General features: G+C 41.5%; 2 protein-coding genes across 6 annotated transcripts in view; both read left to right on the forward strand.

Moving 5' to 3' along the window:
* The window catches only part of rgs12a (regulator of G protein signaling 12a), a 39,279-nt gene extending 36,280 nt beyond the window's left edge, over positions 1 to 2,999 (forward strand). For all 5 annotated transcript variants that reach the window (XM_029454856.1, XM_029454855.1, XM_029454857.1 and 2 more), the window contains one exon: positions 1,759 to 2,999. In XM_029454856.1, coding sequence (XP_029310716.1) covers positions 1,759 to 2,027 — 269 coding nt within the window. In that variant the 3' untranslated portion in view covers positions 2,028 to 2,999. The remainder of the gene's footprint in view (positions 1 to 1,758) is intronic.
* Positions 3,000 to 4,638: 1,639 nt separating this feature from the next.
* On the forward strand, positions 4,639 to 16,667 carry hgfac (HGF activator). Its single transcript, XM_029455044.1, has 14 exons — positions 4,639 to 4,919; positions 5,017 to 5,080; positions 5,462 to 5,555; positions 6,889 to 6,962; positions 7,063 to 7,206; positions 7,595 to 7,726; positions 10,495 to 10,605; positions 10,943 to 11,117; positions 11,877 to 11,974; positions 13,147 to 13,411; positions 14,323 to 14,462; positions 14,828 to 14,968; positions 15,589 to 15,731; positions 16,338 to 16,667. The coding sequence occupies exons 1-14, from the start codon at positions 4,854 to 4,856 to the stop codon at positions 16,509 to 16,511; spliced, it is 1,821 nt and encodes a 606-aa protein (XP_029310904.1). The 5' UTR covers positions 4,639 to 4,853; the 3' UTR covers positions 16,512 to 16,667.
* The last annotated feature ends 649 nt before the right edge of the window (positions 16,668 to 17,316 follow it).

The raw sequence follows: 17,316 nt of genomic DNA on the forward strand, positions 1-17,316 counted from the left end.
CTGCAGTTTTATCGACAATGAAAATAATCATCTTTTTAAAAGTACAAACTTTTTTACGACAAAGCCCAAATCATTCAAATGCGTCATCTAGCAGCTCTGCGTACCAGCATCAATACATCACAGCCTCTGGAAAACCATGTAATGGGAGATTTATGTTGATATATCTTCAATTACATCTCAATCTAATCAATGTCCCGCCTTTTAATTGCGAAACACATGTCGGTCATTATGTCTTTAAACTTCAGAGAAGATCTTGACGGCAGTTGAAAAGTCCTTGAAGATGTTCCGCGTTCACCTTGGCGCTTCAAGCTCTGCCGTAGTTGTTTTGCTGATGGTCTGCGTAAGGTCAGCTGTTGGAGCTCACAGGCTGTGTTTACATCTGAACCGAAGTGAAACAAACAGCAGTGAATCACAGCCGGCCGAGTTAGGAGAGTCTATGTATTGAAGTGCAGTGTTTGAGTCACTCGGGCCTCTGTGTTTAGAGTCTGTGGGGCCACAGGGTTCACAGGAGAAGCGGAGAGTTTATTGGTCATCATAACTGTAATGCCAGGAAAACATTGGGGTCGAGCCCCATGAGTGCACTTGCATGAGTAGAGGGGAATGTTGGCGACCACATGCCCATCACTCTCTTTTGAAATGTGATTTTAGTTTTTCATTAACTTGTCGTTCGGGGGCCTTCTGATGAGGTCATGCCGCTCTGAATCGTTTGAAATGAAGCACAAGTGGTTATGTTGAAGAATACCACATGTGACAACAAGTCACAATTTCATTCAGTTCTTTCCCGTGATTTGGCAAACTAGTTCGGCAAGTTGAGCTGAAGTATGTCATCAAGCATGTCTTGACAGCAGCTGTGTAGATTACGCAACTATACAATAGTCCGATTACTCAAACATATGAAACTGATGTGTTCATATGAGCGATGTGGAGTTAAAATGGGCGACCAAGAGATGGGTGACAAAGTTTCCGTTTCTTAGATCCTCTGAGATCAAATATAGTCGTGCTAAGCATCTGGTCACCATGCAGACTAAACGCAATGCTCAGCGTCGAAGAGGCACAGAGATGGGACTATTTGTTTTGTACCTATGTTTAGTCATGTTTATATAAAAATATATTTTTCACAACCACATGTAAAATAGACTTTGTTTGCCTGTTTTGCTTATTTAAAGCCAAAGTGACCGATATTTGTATATAAACAAATTGATCAAATTACTATATGAAATGTGAAAGGGCAAATGAGGACACAGAAATTGATCTCCCAAACTGCTGCAGCTTCAGCTCTACACAGGGTATTCCAGTTTTAGCATTTGTTTTGCTCATTGTTTAGGCTTTCCAAGCCCGCAAACTTCCGCTCTTATCAACCCCAGCAGGCAGCTGTTTTATTAAAAAGAAAAAAGGCTGTGTGTTACCTGCCCTGCACCAGAACACAATGAGGCATCTAGCGGCTAAAAAGTCAGATATCTTTCAGATTTTACAGTTGAGTGAATATTACACTTGGACACAACTCCAACTTTATTAAACAAGAAACAAATTAATTATTTAATGTTGCTAGATGTGTAAATAGGTAAAGGTTTGCTAATATGTTTGGTTATAAGGTGATAATATGACAAAATTAAACTCCTTCCTCCAAAGTGGCCAAAACAATCAATGAATGCACATGTTAAGTGAATGCGTCTTTTGCCATTTTTCATGACCTTGGCCGTCCATAATGCGTCACTTAATCTTAAATCTTCCGTGTCTTTCTTTTCTGCCTGTGCACAGAGGGAATAACAGAGCCGAGCTCTGACACCGCCGACCTCGCACAGAATGTTGAGGAGGTGATGGACGTGGACGGGGTTCATCTAGAGGAGGGAACACTCGAAAAGTCCCAGGGAGAGGACTCTGAGCTCAGCTTGAGCTTCCAGGGCTACGTCGCCGAGCTGCGGCAGTGCCAGAGCAAGCTGAGGAATACCCAGATACCACAGAATGGCCGCAACTCACCAGAGGGCAAGGACTGCAAGACAGACCTTTACAAGGCCACAATTGTCTAAAGGGAACCCCCACTGCTGCACTTTTTAAGCCTGAGGCACTGTCTTTTGGAAGAGGATTAGTCAAACGATGGGCTGCATGTACACTCCAAAAAAATAATCAATATTATGGTGATAGATATTGTATATTTGTTACGAATTCTGGCGTCTTCTTGTTGATTTTCAGTACTGGTTGTAATTCTTGGACAGTGATATGTTTTTGTTATGGTTTAGTTTAATAATGAAGTGCAAAATAATTATATTATGAGCCATGTTAGACCAAGGACAACCATGGAAGAAGCCTGGAATTGACTTTTGGGTACCAGTTTCTAATTAGACAGTTTGTGTGTTGTAATTAATGGGTTTATTATAAATCCTTACTTTCTAGTAAGCCATTTAGAATTGATTTAAAGAGTTAAATAAAAAGTCGATTATGTTAGTCAACTATATGTACAAGCCAAGGGATTTAACATTAATTAAGCCATCAATTACAATTTATAGACGCATGTAGTTGAAAGTTGGGCAAAAACTCTAAAGCACTACCAAATAATTGAATGAATTTATCAACCATTAATTAAGATATTCATTACAATTTATATTATAAAGACTTTTTAAAGTTTGACATCACTACTCACTAGCTTTCCCAGCTAGTCTTCTGCTGAGGAAGGCTGTGAGATCCAGTTGAAAGCTAAAAGAAACAAAATAACTAGGAAGTGCATCTTGAGTTAGATTTCTGTCTTGTCAAACTACTGCTATCCTGTTAGAAAGTGGTACCCAATTATGTTGGACCATATGTTAGATTGGACTCTGTTTTAGGATCAAAAGGGAGGTAAATCTCAATTTTCTTGCATATTTAACTTTTTTTTCTGTATATATATCTTCTTCTTATGTTTTACAGATAATACATGAAGGTACCTTTGTTGCCTGTACTTCCTGCTTCTGTGGTTGTGAGGTTGTCCACATGTTGAATGATTAAAAAGCTTTGATGGCTGTAAATTCAAACAAACCTGTCTCTCTTTTCTATTGTACATGTTTTATGTATAAGATTGATTCTGGTGTGTTTGACATTAGGGAAATCCTCGCAATCCAATCCTAACCTCTAACCCCCCCATTGTAAAAAAAAATAGTTGAAATACTCTGTTGTAGTTTATTACCCAAGGTCTCACGTAAGACATTTTCAACCCTGAATTCTTCTACTTGTCATATTTGGCCAGCTAAATGTGTTTGCCAAGTGAGTCAGAATTGTTAATAATTAACAGTGTAGTTGTCTTAGTTGAACAATTTCTTTGGAAACGCACTACCTTTCCCCTGGGAATGTGTCGCCAATGTGAGGTGCTGTTCAGTCGTTACTCTTCTTTTGTACTTTTAGCTCAGCATCTGGAGAGATTATTACAGATGGTGAAAATTAGAGGTTAGATTATGGGACTGGGGAGTTTGTCTTGACACAGCATGTCACATCTGGAATGCCGATAACACATAAGGTTGGTTGGGCTCTTCACTTTCAAAGGCATACTCCTCTGTTCTCAAAAGTACTGTCATTATTGAGTTATTAAAAGAATAGTAGGTCTACTTCCTGGCAGATCCTTGATATACCCACAAATTGGATTTATCGTATTTTAAAAGCTTGAGCTATAACTCAATTACCCACCTGTGTGGATAAATTCATGTCTAGACTGCTTCCAGAGTAGCCCACTTTGGTACTGGTACTAAAATTAGGGGAGAGCACTTTTAACCTGTTTTAGGACTTTTAAAAATCCCAAGTAACATCTGTTGTTGTGACATTAGCCTCGGTCACATTCTCTGACAGGTAGTTACATCTGGCATTCACAGTTAAATTGCAAGGAAAGGTTTGGTTAGCCAACCAAGTTCACTTTTTAGTTTAGTGTAATTTAAGATAGGCTACCATAAGCATGCTAGAAAAATGGCACAAAACTACCCTGTGTAATTATTTATTAAGTTATCACGAGGGTGTAGTCTAGTCTCAAATAGTTATTCAGACTGAATTGCAATTGTGTTTCGAGTTTAAAACCAATTTACTTAAATTTGCAGAAGAAATAGATAAGGGTAACGTTAGCATTACGGTGTGGGACTAGCGGTAGCTGAAGTTAACTGGGCTAAAGACACTAGCTAACTAATGAGATTGATTTCAGAATTAAAATCGTTTGTTACTTTTATATGAGCTTAATCCTCTGGCATGCTCTCTAATGTAAATGTGTGTGTCTGAGTTAATGTTAATTCTCATAACGTTACTTTAACAGTTAAGTTAGATTGGTATGCTGAACCCTTAATTTGAGTTAACCCCATTTACTGCAATGTACTGCTGGTGAAAAGAGCTGTCAAAGTATACACTATTATTCAGACATCTTTATTAACAAAGCCAGTTCACAACAACCACACACCACAGCTTGGACAGATATACAACTTGGTTATGATGCGACCCAGGCAAACGTAACGTCACACTGGGGTAACGCGTTGACGTTACAGGTCCCCAAATCTAGAAAGGAGGGATTTTGCTGCACCATCTTCCCTCTGCCTCTGGAAAGTTTTGGTCTGTCCTTTCTCCGTGGATAACTAACAATGATACACCGTGGGCGTCTGCAGAGAATGTGTAAGAGGGAACACCAGCCGGGATATAGGATGCCTCAGAGGTAGACGAGCCTAATGACGCAACGGGTTTACTCAATACAGCTTGAAATTGTGACGGACAGGATAAAACTTGCAGGGTTTCCCACATTTCCTATGACCAACAGCAGGCTGAGGACTTGGAAACTGACAGATATAACGTGACAGGCACACAGACCCTTTCCTCACTTCTGCTAACAAGCTTCTCCGGACACCGGGAACCAACAGATGCAAACTTTCACAATGGCATACCTTATATTACTTTTTCTACCTTGTGTTATCAGTACACGGGCGGTAAGTTTGAACTTTCCTCCTAACTTTTAACCTCTGTGCATCTTTTTCATCCATTTTGCGTGCGGAAAAAGCAATAACCTCTCTTCTTTGATTATAGCGCATATTATCAGCTGGGTATGAAACAGTCATCTTCAGAGAGCCATACATGGAGAGCCGGAAAGGTAGAGTTTACCTCAGTCCTTGTGTTTGATTTCGAGGAGAAAAGAGCGAGGGGGGTGCACGTTGAACTGGCAGTGAATGTGATATGTTTTAAGCTACAGTAACAGAGCAAGTTGTGGGTGCACCTGAAGCCTAACGCATATGTAAGTTAGTGCTTGTATAGGGTTGTAACCTGCTTTACAACAGTAGGATTTAGCTATCTGAGGAGGGGATCATGGATTTACTGTCCTCTGATGAGAGCTGTGTACAAAGTCGAAGGGGTCTTTGTGCGTGAGGTGCAGGGGGAAATGTTTTTTCAGACAGTTTCTGATTTCACTGTTTGTGTTTTGCCCATCTGCGTTCTTTGAATATTACTAACAAGCTGTGTTTCGCCCCGTTGCCAGTTCTAACTACAACAGGCAAAGAATGTAAATTCCCATTTCGTCAGGGTGGAAGGATTCATCATCACTGCCTCACCATCCTATCCTCAAAACCATGGTGAGTCCCTATTAGCCACCCAGTTTGGTTCTACTGTTTTGGTTACACAAACAATTACTAATGTGTGTGTAAAGACACAAACTTACCACACACTTGCATTAGACAACACGTGACCGGTAGAAGTGTCATATTTGGTTTTGTTCAGACACATACTCACAAACCGCACACCTTGTCGACGTCACTCTCACACAGACCACAGGTGTTACGTCACAAGTGTTTGCATGATGTTGGCACGACATCAAAATGAAAAAGAAAACAATGGTATTTTCCATCATGCAATACAGTAATGCCAGTGATTTGCTGAGGGGACACTGGTGCAGTGTGTACTTCTTTTGTGTAGTCACAGACAATTACAGCTCACAGTAATGAGGGATTTATTCAACTGTGTCATCAGGAAACATAATGCAATTTATTTTGAATGAACTAATTTGCTTTAATAAATTGCTCATTACTGGTGGGCTTTTTTAATGAGGTGTGCGCCCTAACAAGAATATCATAAAGGTGACATAAGATAGAATACTGTTGCTATGGCTCTAGTTTATAACACCATTTTTATTGCTTCAGATTGTGACATATCAACAAAATCTTACTTTTATTAGATTTTTATTTTGGAGGGAAAGAAAACTTGCTGAAGGTCTTTCCGGTCCTCATTCCTCTGAATTGAGACAAGAAGGGTGGGTGCCAGCAAGTCGGAGCAACATGAATGCAATTATATATGGCCCAACATCTCTGGTCCACCTACACATAAAGTTGCAGCAATATGACCCGTCATGTTTTTGTGATGTGCTCAGGAGCTCAGTGTCAACATAGGTTTGTCATTATGTACTGCAGATTCAGTGAGCGGTCCAGAAATATGCTGATGATTGACAGAGTAAGTGACCGTCGGTTGGTTATGGTTTAGAAAGTTTTTCTTTTTTTTTCTCAGATTCAAACAGGCCTCAAAAAGTGCCGCATTTGCATCACAGAGAGATTGTTAGAGCAGCTTGTTACTACTTGTAGGTTTTTAAGATGTCGTTAAAACTGTCAGAAAAATCAATTGTGAAACTGTTAATGGATAAAATCACCAGATAGTAACGTCTCGTTTCTTTGACACTGAAATATGCCTGATGGGAATGTCAGTAGTTTTGCAAGTATTTGAGCAACAACCAAAAATATTGGGAAAATTGAAATAGAGGTCACATTTCACTCTGAGCTACAAATGTCAACCTGCCCGTGGCGCTACAAGAAAAATCAACGAATCCAACAAAGTTATTAGGATTTATGTTTCTGGTAACCATATTACTGTCTGCATAAAATGCATTGGAAATGTATCCCATTACTGTCTCCTCCCTAGGTGCTCCCTCACACATAATTTTGATCGGGACCAGCAGTGGGGTTTCTGTGCACCAGAGAAAACTCAGCCAGATGGTTAGTTTACTAAACGCATTGCATCACATATTACAGTATTTAATCACAACACTGTAATGCCTATCCTCTAACTGTGTTTTTCCTTGTTGATGCGTTTAAGTGTTTGTCCACACGTCACGCAGAATCCTAGATCCATGTCAGGTGAACCCGTGCCAGAATGGAGGCGTCTGCACGCTGATCCCACACGGACGCTCGTTCGAGTGCTCCTGTCCTGAGAGCTTCACTGGGAGACTCTGTAAGCAGAGTATGTACACTTTGCGATTATAGATTATATGACAAGTATACTAACACTGTTTTGTTATGTGTATCCTCCGTTCATTCTAAAAACAAGTTTGAAAATTTGAAATCTTTTGTTTGTCCAACTATTATTCAATCAAGAATGAAATTCCACGCTACTCTCCCTTAGAGAAGTGTCACCTTTAGTTTCAGTTAGCTCTGGTATGAGTCATTTGAAAATCACTCCTCATTCAAAGTCATTTCAAATGAGCTTAAACGTAAACAAAAAAAATGTATCCACTTTGAATTCATCTCGCGCAGCTCAGCCATCAAACTTTGCTCCGCACGCTCTATTGAGCTCTTCAATCTCCTCTCACATTTCAACCCATGTGCCTTTTTATGTGTCGGCTTTTCAGAGAAGTGCTATGAAATCGTACACCTGCGCTATTATGACATCGGAGAGTCTTGGGGACGAATTCACCTCCGCAATGTGGAACAGTGCAGATGTGTGGCAGGGGAAATCAAGTGTGAAAGAGTTCGCTACACAAGTAAGACGTGCTTTCAAGCTGTTGTTCCGCTTCAATTGTGTCTTGTGTTTGCACTGTGGTCTGATTTTGTTGAGATGAGGAGAGTGAAACCCAATAAGGAGATGTATAGAGAATAACTCAAACACTATGCACTTCAACAAACCGTCGTCTAGAGTACACTAATACACAACACATCATGTACACCAGATGTACCGACGACAAAATGGAGAATAGTGCACTTTTAGGAAAGACATTTTTTCCCATTTCACAAGCTTTTTCTTACTTATCAAACCTCAAAAGATATACAAGGGGTCAGGTCTCCTCCCAGCCCGGAGACATGCTTTCTTTCTCTTTGATCAAAGCTCCATAGTTACAAGACTAACCTTGCCATGGAAGAAAAGACAGATTATATGACTCACTGTGACTCAGAAAAGGTGTTTTAGGACACACCCCATGGGTCCATGAGGTACTTTCATCTCAATGGGGGAGGATATGCATGGGAATTTAACAGATTCCCCAGCATAAAAGAGGTGGTTTAATGCTCCCTGAGCTGAAACTGTGTTTTGTCATGATGGTAGGGGCTTATCTTACTGTGGGAAAAAAAACAACTATGTCCTTTAAGCTAAATGCACCTGAATGATCTTTGGGGTATATTTTCATTTTGCACTTCAATTTTATCCTTAGATCAGCCCAATGCAGATGTTGCAGCATTATTCTATTATTATTATTATTTCACAGATGTTGGAATAGATCTTAAAATGTTCAATGTGTAATTCTGAGCCACCTGCTCCAAAGAAATAGGGGGGCAGTATTTCACCTCTAAACTGGGTCCATACAATCTCTAATGTTTATATTTTAGTTGTAGCAGTTTGGCATATTTATTGTATTTTAATTTATTCTGTATGTTGTGTATAGCATTTACTCCTGTGTAATGTCAGTCAGTCTGCAGTCAGTCAGTCTGTCAGTCAGTCAGTCTGTCAGTCAGTCAGTCTGCAGTCAGTCAGTCTGTCAGTCAGTCAGTCTGCAGTCAGTCAGTCAGTCTGCAGTCAGTCAGTCTGTCAGTCAGTCAGTCTGCAGTCAGTCAGTCTGTCAGTCAGTCAGTCTGCAGTCAGTCAGTCAGTCTGTCAGTCAGTCTGTCAGTCAGTCAGTCAGTCAGTCAGTCAGTCTGCAGTCAGTCAGTCAGTCTGCAGTCAGTCAGTCTGTCAGTCAGTCTGCAGTCAGTCAGTCTGCAGTCTGTCAGTCTGTCAGTCAGTCAGTCTGCAGTCAGTCTGTCAGTCAGTCAGTCAGTCAGTCTGCAGTCAGTCAGTCTGTCAGTCAGTCTGCAGTCAGTCAGTCAGTCTGTCAGTCAGTCAGTCAGTCAGTCAGTCAGTCAGTCTGCAGTCAGTCAGTCAGTCAGTCAGTCTGCAGTCAGTCAGTCAGTCTGCAGTCAGTCTGCAGTCAGTCAGTCAGTCAGTCAGTCAGTCTGCAGTCAGCCAGTCAGCCAGTCTGCAGTCAGTCAGTCAGTCAGTCGGTCTGCAGTCAGCAGTATGCATCAGTCTGGCAGTCCGTCAGTCTGCAGTCAGTCAGTCAGTCTAGCAGTCAGTCAGTCAGTCAGTCTTGCCTGCAGTCAGCCAGTCTCAGCAGTCATCCATCAGTCTGCAGTCAGTCAGTCGTGCAGCAGTCAGTCAGTCTGCCTGCAGTCAGCCAGTCTTCAGTCAGTCAGCCAGTCAGTCTGCAGTCAGTCAGTCAGTCTGCAGTCAGTCAGTCAGTCAGTCAGTCTGCAGTCAGTCAGTCAGTCTGCAGTCAGTCAGTCAGTCTGCAGTCAGTCAGTCAGTCTGCAGTCAGTCAGTCAGTCAGTGGACAAGAATACGCCAAATTGAACCAAACTGCTGAAACTCTGAGAGCCGGTTAAAAAACATCTGCTGTCGTATAATCTTCACGTTGGGCTGATCCATCTGTGTTAACTGGGGCACTAATATTAACCGTGTGACGTTACGTTAGTTTGTTTATTGGACTAAATCCAAAGTGGCAGAAACTAGAAAACTACCAGCATATTTGTCTCGTCTTCGGGAGTCTGCAGTTCTCCGGTGCCGACGGCTACACGCTCAGAGAAACAGCCTCCTGGCAGCTGTGAGGACGAGGCGAGGTGGTGCGGGAGGTTTTCCTCGTTTCTGCTATACAAACTATAAAACAGAAACGGATCATGGCTGTAATATTTACAAGCGAGCCAGACACGATACATCCATGGTCAGGCAGCTGTGCTTCTTCTCTCTCTGTACTCTGTGATGGCAGTGTCTCACTATCGCCTCCAGAGGAACAAGTGGTATTACATACTGGACGGAGCGGAGCTAGTCAGTTAGCATGCTAATTTCAGGAGATATCTCTGCAACACAACATAGACGTCTTTGACATAACGTCATCTCTTCACATTCTGTTGATAATGTGGTTAATTGTTTTAATGGTTTAAGTTTAAATTCTGGCAGATCTTACACATTGAACCTTTAACCTTCTACATTTTAGCACAGGACTGATTTGCACTCTTTTTTATTGCAATTGGTGAAGAAATAAAAAGCTGCATTTCAGTGGGGAGATGTATTTAAGTGAACTTACATTAATTGATTTTCTTGCCGACTTGAGGTTCGTCATACATGATATGTCAATGTTGTGTTAATGACTTGTTTTCCAAAAAAAGAATCACTTATTGCAGACATAGCTGCTAATAGTACAGACATATATTATATAGCTTATTGTGGAAATATTCTGTACGTATGGTAATGATAATGTGCCCTGGATTGCCTTTATGTGTCCAGTGTGCCGTTCAAACCCTTGTCAGAATGACGGAGCGTGTCGACTGATCACAGCCAGCAGCAAGGAAGTGTGTAACTGCAGACATGGCTACGGCGGTCCGTACTGTAGCGTCGGTGAGTGAAAGCAGGACTGTGGTAGCAGGTAGTGATTTTCTTTATTTGTGCCCTCCTGTGTAATTCTGCATGTTCTTTCATGTGTGTCTGTTTGATAATGGTTTGATTAATGATGGCAGGTGAAGGCATGAGCAAGCTGCTAAACTTGTACTCAGGTGTTGTAACAAAGAGGGTTTTTTTCAAGACTTGCTGACTGATTTGTAGTGTGAAACAAAGGGAGCTGTCGTCGTCTGCTGTGCATTCATGTTGTTTATATACGTGTTATACTGTGAACTCGAGACATGAATGACACACATTTGTTTTGTGTGTTGTCCGCCTGTGGTTTGTGTGTGTGCAGAGCCGGAGTCAGAGTGCTATAACAGCCGGGGCACAGATTACAGAGGGGTGGTGGACACCACGGCGTCCGGCGCCCGGTGTGTGGCGTGGAACTCTGACCTGCTGTATGATGAGCTCCACGTGGGCACAGTGGTCGCCTCGCCCCGTAGGGGCCTCGGGGAACATGCCTACTGCAGGTGTGTGTATAGACATCCTGCTATTTCTAGTAGCAACATGACAAATGACTTTACATAAACTATGACTAGCTGCCGTGTTTATATCGTGGTTGCTATAGTACCAACTGGCTTTTTTGCAAGGCCAGATTTCCTCATACATCTATGAATTTGACTTTAAAGCTGAAATATCCAACTTTTAGAAACTTACTAGAGAAGCTGCCTGCTAGTCCGAGCCCTTGTCTGTGCAGTTCATGTGCCAACACCTGTCGCGCATGTGGATGAGCCCTCCGACGAAGTCTAATTAGAAGCAACCAGCAGTCATAAAACCACCACGAGCTTTAAACTAGCACATGGTAAATCCACATTTGCTCTTCTTCTTGTGTTGCCATGACTACCCAGCAGCCATATGGCATGCCCACAGCAAATGATATGAGCCCTAAAATGCCCCAAACATCTAAGAAATGCAAATTTCAAGCAATCATTGGGATTTAGGCACAATCACACAAGTTGCGTCTGAAAGGCTCAGACTCATTTACTGCCTTTATCGTTTGTTGCTGGAAAAGTTCCACATTGCCAGCGGAGTGCAAACATTATTCCTAATTATCAAAGTGTATTTGAAAGCAAGAAAACTAAAATCATTTTCAGCCCCCACACATTTAAAAATTGATGGGAGCCCCTGTAAGCAGTTTAGCTTCTGTAGTGTACTGAGTAACGTGCGGCGTTATAAACAACGATGCCACGCCTACACACACTCTGTCCGCTGTGTTCCCGTGTGTGCAGAAACCCAGATAAAGACAAGATGCCGTGGTGCTACACACTAAATGACGGCGCCATCTCCTGGGAGTACTGTGACGTCCCCTCCTGTGTGATGTCTGTGTGTGAGTAAACCGGGCGCTTGAAAGGAGTTTTCCAGTCCTGTTTTGATTAACCCTAGGGTTAGGGTTAGGGTTAGGGTTAGGGTTAACCCATTTGTCAGCAGAACCGGGTATTTCAATAATTCAGTAAATCATAAGACGATAAAGAGCCTTGCATCTGTAATTAGTTTGTAATGTAGTTGGTTTTTTATCTCTGAACAGGTGTATTAATATGCTTTGCGTTAAAGCGTGATATATCTGTTAGCTTGACAAGACATATTGCCAAATCAGCATGATTTTTTGCTTTCATCACTGTTTCTTGCCAGCCCTGAATTCGCAACTTTACATTAATTATTGGTCTTATTTAGGTAAACCAAGACCAATAAAGGAATTGTTTTCCTTATGTATCTTATCAAGGACGGCATATTCATTTGGCTTTCCTTTATTACAGACCCCTATGTGAACACTAAACTGATCATTGTAAAGTATTAAAAGTAAAAAAGCTAAGACTATTCACGAAAAGGCCACTCGCTGCATCATCAGATTTCTTCAATCTCGTTGCTTTGATTACACGACACAATCAAAACAGCTCAACACCTCGTTCAAGGCCTCCACCTTTAATTAGATATTCCAGTGTTTGTGATCAAAGCAGAAAGCATACAGCTAATCTCTGTTGAGTCACGCCGCTCAGAAAAGGTTTAATTCAGCCAAGTTGACTGGTTTTGGCAGAGCTCTTTTTGAAAATGTGGGCTAGATGAGATAAGGGGGATAAGGCGTGACTCACCCTGAATCAACATGCCATGTCAGTGCTGCCAAATGTTTATGCGGTGAGTGGGATTTGGCACAGTTGGCCGTCTGTCACGACGCCAGGGGTATGCACAGAATCCACAAGCTTTCCCATCTGCTGTGCCATCCTCAACATGTGGTTTTAAGCATGAGGTTGCTCTATCACCCGAACATTATCACCCTATAGAAAAAGGCTTTTTTTTGCTTCTTGCAGTGGAGAATCAACCAGCGTCAGAAACGAAAATATTCAGAAGAGGTATTTAGGAAGTGTGTTTGCAAAATATCCTAGCGGTTAGACCGATTTGTAGTGGTTTAGTTTGTTGTATTTGTAGTTCTTGTTTTAGCTTATAGTAGCAATTAAGCCACTGAGTTTGGAATAATCGTGCACCTTAACTTGTTTCCTCATGCAGCTACTTCGCGAAGGATTAACCCGATTAATGTCCAGCCCAGCATCAAGAGACCTAAGCCCTCCAAGCCCGGCAAAAAGCCTGTGTGTGGGACAAAGCACAAGAAGAGGTTATCGATAGCCAGGGGGCGGATTATGGGCGGAACCTCAGCTCTGCCAGGTACTCACCCCTGGATGGCAGCCATTTACATCGGAGAGTCAGACTTCTGCGCCGGCACCATGGTCTCTTCTTGTTGGATCATCTCTGCGGCTCACTGCTTCTTCCGCAAGTATGTCACGGATTCACTCAGGTTGCAATGGGTGCTGATATTTGTATTCTTGTCACCGCAAACTCAAACTTTGGGACCAAAAAGACATTCATAGATCAGGAAGGGAGCGTTATTTTAACTCTTTCTCTAACCGCTGCAGCCGAACAAGAGGTCGCAACTCAACAGGCACGTGATTTAAAAGGCTTTGACTCCTCATCATCACAGCTTTACCAACGCACTATATTTAGACATGCAGTTCGAGGAAAAACTAAAAACGGCTCACGCACACATGCTGTTTACATGCAAGTACATACATTTCCCTTTTGATGTCAGCAAAGAGGCATCTGTTGTCATTGTTCAAGTTCAAAGATCTTAAGCTAAAGCATTACGTCATTGAGTTGGACATCACTAGCAGTTAGTGGAAGTGCTCAGTAGTTTAACAGTTTAACACAAAGTATACAGCACATGATGCATGGCTTTCTTTTAAACATAGTGTTAAACTGTTTTTAGTGAAGCAGAACAAGAGTCCACATTGTTCCTAACACCCCACAGTACAAACACATCGAACATAATGAGCAACATATTGGAGATTTAGCTATTATTAGAGTCTTGGGTCTAAAAGTGTTAATATGTGTCCTCAGGGAAAGCCAAGACGTCATTCAATCTGGTCTGAATTGGAGCTTAAATGCACTAGATCAATTGAATGGAAACCTGCCCATTAGATTTGAATATTTCTTGTGCAATAATGACATTTTAGATTATTGGTGGTGCCAAAAGAAAGATTTTGACGTCCTGGGATTCATCCTCTGGGGATCAAAGTTCAAGGAAATTCAGCTGGTAGTTGTCAAGACTAAAATGTTAGGTGGAGACGGATGCACACGAGTATTACGAGTACACTGCCATTTACCGATAAAGGTTTTGTCATTCCTTAGCCCCCTGAAGTCTCAGATCCGAGTGGCGCTCGGCCAGCAGAAATTCAACGTCACCGATCCAAACACCAGGACATTCGGAGTGGAGAAGTACATCTTTCCCAAACACTTCTCAGTGTTTAATCCAACTCTACATGACATTGGTAAGCATTGAATGCACACAGACACACAAAGACACATGGTCGCAGACACACGCACACACACGCACACACACACACACACACACACGTGACTCACATAAAATAGAAGACCTCCCGTCCACATTCAGAAACACACATACTCACTTAAGTCTGCGTGCACAGCTGTGCGTCACTGAGCAGCTGTTTCCCTGTGCTCCCCCGCTTGAACACACACACACACGCGCATTCTCGCATACACACACACACTGTTGGGTGTGGCGTTTTCATTGGGCAACAGAGTCTCCAAGTCTACCACTTGTTTCATCATTTCGACTACACCTTTCGTCGTTTCTCTGCCTGTTTCATGACATTGCGTTTCTGTTTTGCAGTTCTGATCAAACTGGCAAAGGAGGACGGGCGGTGTGCGAGGAGAACCCCGTTCATCAGACCCATCTGTCTCCCAGACCAAAGCGTGACGTTCCCCGATGACTACTGCTGTACTATTAGCGGCTGGGGACACATGCATGAGAGTGAGTGATGAGGAAATCATGGCAGCACTGTTTCCTCATGATAACAACAATCCACATTCATACAACTCCAATAAATGATTTAGTTGTTTTTACAATAAACTGTTTGCACTTTAGTTTCATTGTCAATGCATTTAAGTGTTAGAAGCTTAGCAATTCATTTAGTCAATCAGGTTTTACCATTAAAACTTGAGAGCTAAGAAACGTCTTCGTTCTGCCTTCATGTTGGGAAATAGTATTGTGTTTTCAATTACTCCGACAATGTAAACCTTTAGTCGGGTTAGAGCTACGCTGCAAAATGATGTGTTGTCATAAAACTTTATTAACTGCTAATAACACTGATGATGACAGTGTAAATTGTTCCGCCCTGACAGATGACAACAAACCTGACAGGAGGGTGAGGGAGATGTTAATCAGTTTTGAGAAAAAGGGCTAATTAGGCAACATAAGTGGAAACACCTGTGTGGGGGGACTATGGGTGTATTGGGGCCTTAAATTCAACATGTAGATAATATAATTACAGCTAATTGAAAAAATACAAATAATAATTTTTGGTGTCATGTGGGGGGACTTCTTTCCACTTTCTTGTAATGTTGTGTGTTGTTGGTGCTTTATTTTGACAGAGGCAGAGGGGTACTCTAGTCTGCAGGAGGCTGGAGTGAGACTGAGTTCTCATGACGATTGTAGGAAGCCAGAAGTTTATGGCAACCATGTCACTGCCGACATGATTTGCGCGGGACTTAACGGCTGTGTCGACGCCTGCCAGGTAGGAAAACCTCTTGAGACGGACAGTAGTTGTTCAATCCAAAGCTGCCAAGTGGATGGTTATGTCCTAGTAGAAAGAAACTAATAAAAGCATCTTAGCTAGCTCAATTTACTGATGCATAAATGTCCACTTAGTAAACACACAAAACAACGCTAGGTTGAATCTGAATTTAGGAAGAGCTGGTGCATTTCTTTTTTTCTTTTCTTATATTGCTCTGGAGTATTGGAAATTACAATTTATCATAAAGTGTTCTGGGAAAAATAGACCCTCGGAGTCCATATGGTTGCTGACCTCCCTCATTCTCTGAAAGGGTCGATTTGAGAAAGTTGACTCGAGGTATCAGAGTAATGGAGCAGCACTTAAGATGGCAGCAGGGATTCCCCCGAGTTAAGTGCCAGGGTGAAGTTATAAGCTGAAGAAATGTCTAACGCACCAGACTACCTCCTCAATCTTCAGTTCCTTCCTCTTAAATAAAATATCACGGTTATCTGTTTACCTCGCGGGTAGAGAGCAATCTTTAGTAATATATTAGGTTTCAAGTGTGTGACTCAGCATGTCTGTTTATATTATGTGTATGGACTGTATCTACTTATGTGTTTCCCCCAGGGCGACTCTGGGGGCCCTCTGGCTTGTGCGAGGAATGATGTCAGCTTCCTGTATGGCATCATCAGCTGGGGAGAAGGCTGCGGCCGCTCGGGAAAACCTGGCGTTTACACTAAAGTGGTGAACTATATCGATTGGATCAATTCAGTGATCAGACGCAAACCCAAGGCTTCATGAGCTACATTACCTGGACAATAGCTTTAATATATGGAGATATTGTACTATATTTTATTCTTTTTTTTGTATTTCTTATGCTTGTGGAAGTTTATAGATTATATTTTTTAACTGTGAAACATTTTGTGACTGAATAAACCTTTACTGACTTGATAAAGCTTTTTAGTGTCATTGAGATTAATGAATGAGTATTTTTACAAAACAATCCCAACTCAAGGTGCACTTAAAAGCAAAGTCCATGCTTATTGTGAAACTGTAAAGTAGTATATTGGTACAACCACGCACAAATATTTGATATAAGATTATAAAAGATAATTTATGCATTAAAACCTCATGTAGCTGAAGTTCAACAGGCATCTTTTTCAGTTGCAGAAACTTATTTCAGTGCTTTTACTCAAACTGTGACTTTCAGCACTTCAATTGTATCCGCTCTTTGAACCTCTTTCTGTATTTCAACTAATACAAAACAAAGATATAAATATGTATAGCTTTGATTTAAAGATATACAATATTTGGATTTTCACCACAGAATTGATTCTCTTGCACTTATGGATATAAACTTCTGCAATATCAGAATGTATTTCAATTACACACTTGAAGGGCCACTTCCACTATTTTCAATTTCCTTACCGTTTTCTAAAATGAAACACATATTTATATGTATATTTCTTAATAAGCCAGCGTTTTGTAAAGATACTTCTTAACTTTCAGAAGTGAAGTATGGTATTTGTGGTATGAGAATGATTGTTTCCTTCAGTAGCAGGTGGTGTAAACCAGCCCAGGTGGCAGCAGCATGGTCTGCTGGCTG

The sequence above is a fragment of the Cottoperca gobio genome, chromosome 18 (genome assembly GCF_900634415.1).
Source record: "Cottoperca gobio chromosome 18, fCotGob3.1, whole genome shotgun sequence".
Taxonomy (NCBI): domain Eukaryota; kingdom Metazoa; phylum Chordata; class Actinopteri; order Perciformes; family Bovichtidae; genus Cottoperca; species Cottoperca gobio.

What these genes read in the sequence shown, in the direction of transcription:
- hgfac (XM_029455044.1), top strand. Translation starts at nt 4,854, where the DNA reads ATGCAAACTTTCACAATGGCATACCTTATATTACTTTTTCTACCTTGT. An exon ending in AGAGAAAACTCAGCCAGATG is followed by an intron (nt 6,963 to 7,062) that starts GTTAGTTTACTA and finishes GATGCGTTTAAG; the next exon opens with TGTTTGTCCACACGTCACGC. An exon ending in CTGGGGACACATGCATGAGA is followed by an intron (nt 14,969 to 15,588) that starts GTGAGTGATGAG and finishes TTATTTTGACAG; the next exon opens with AGGCAGAGGGGTACTCTAGT.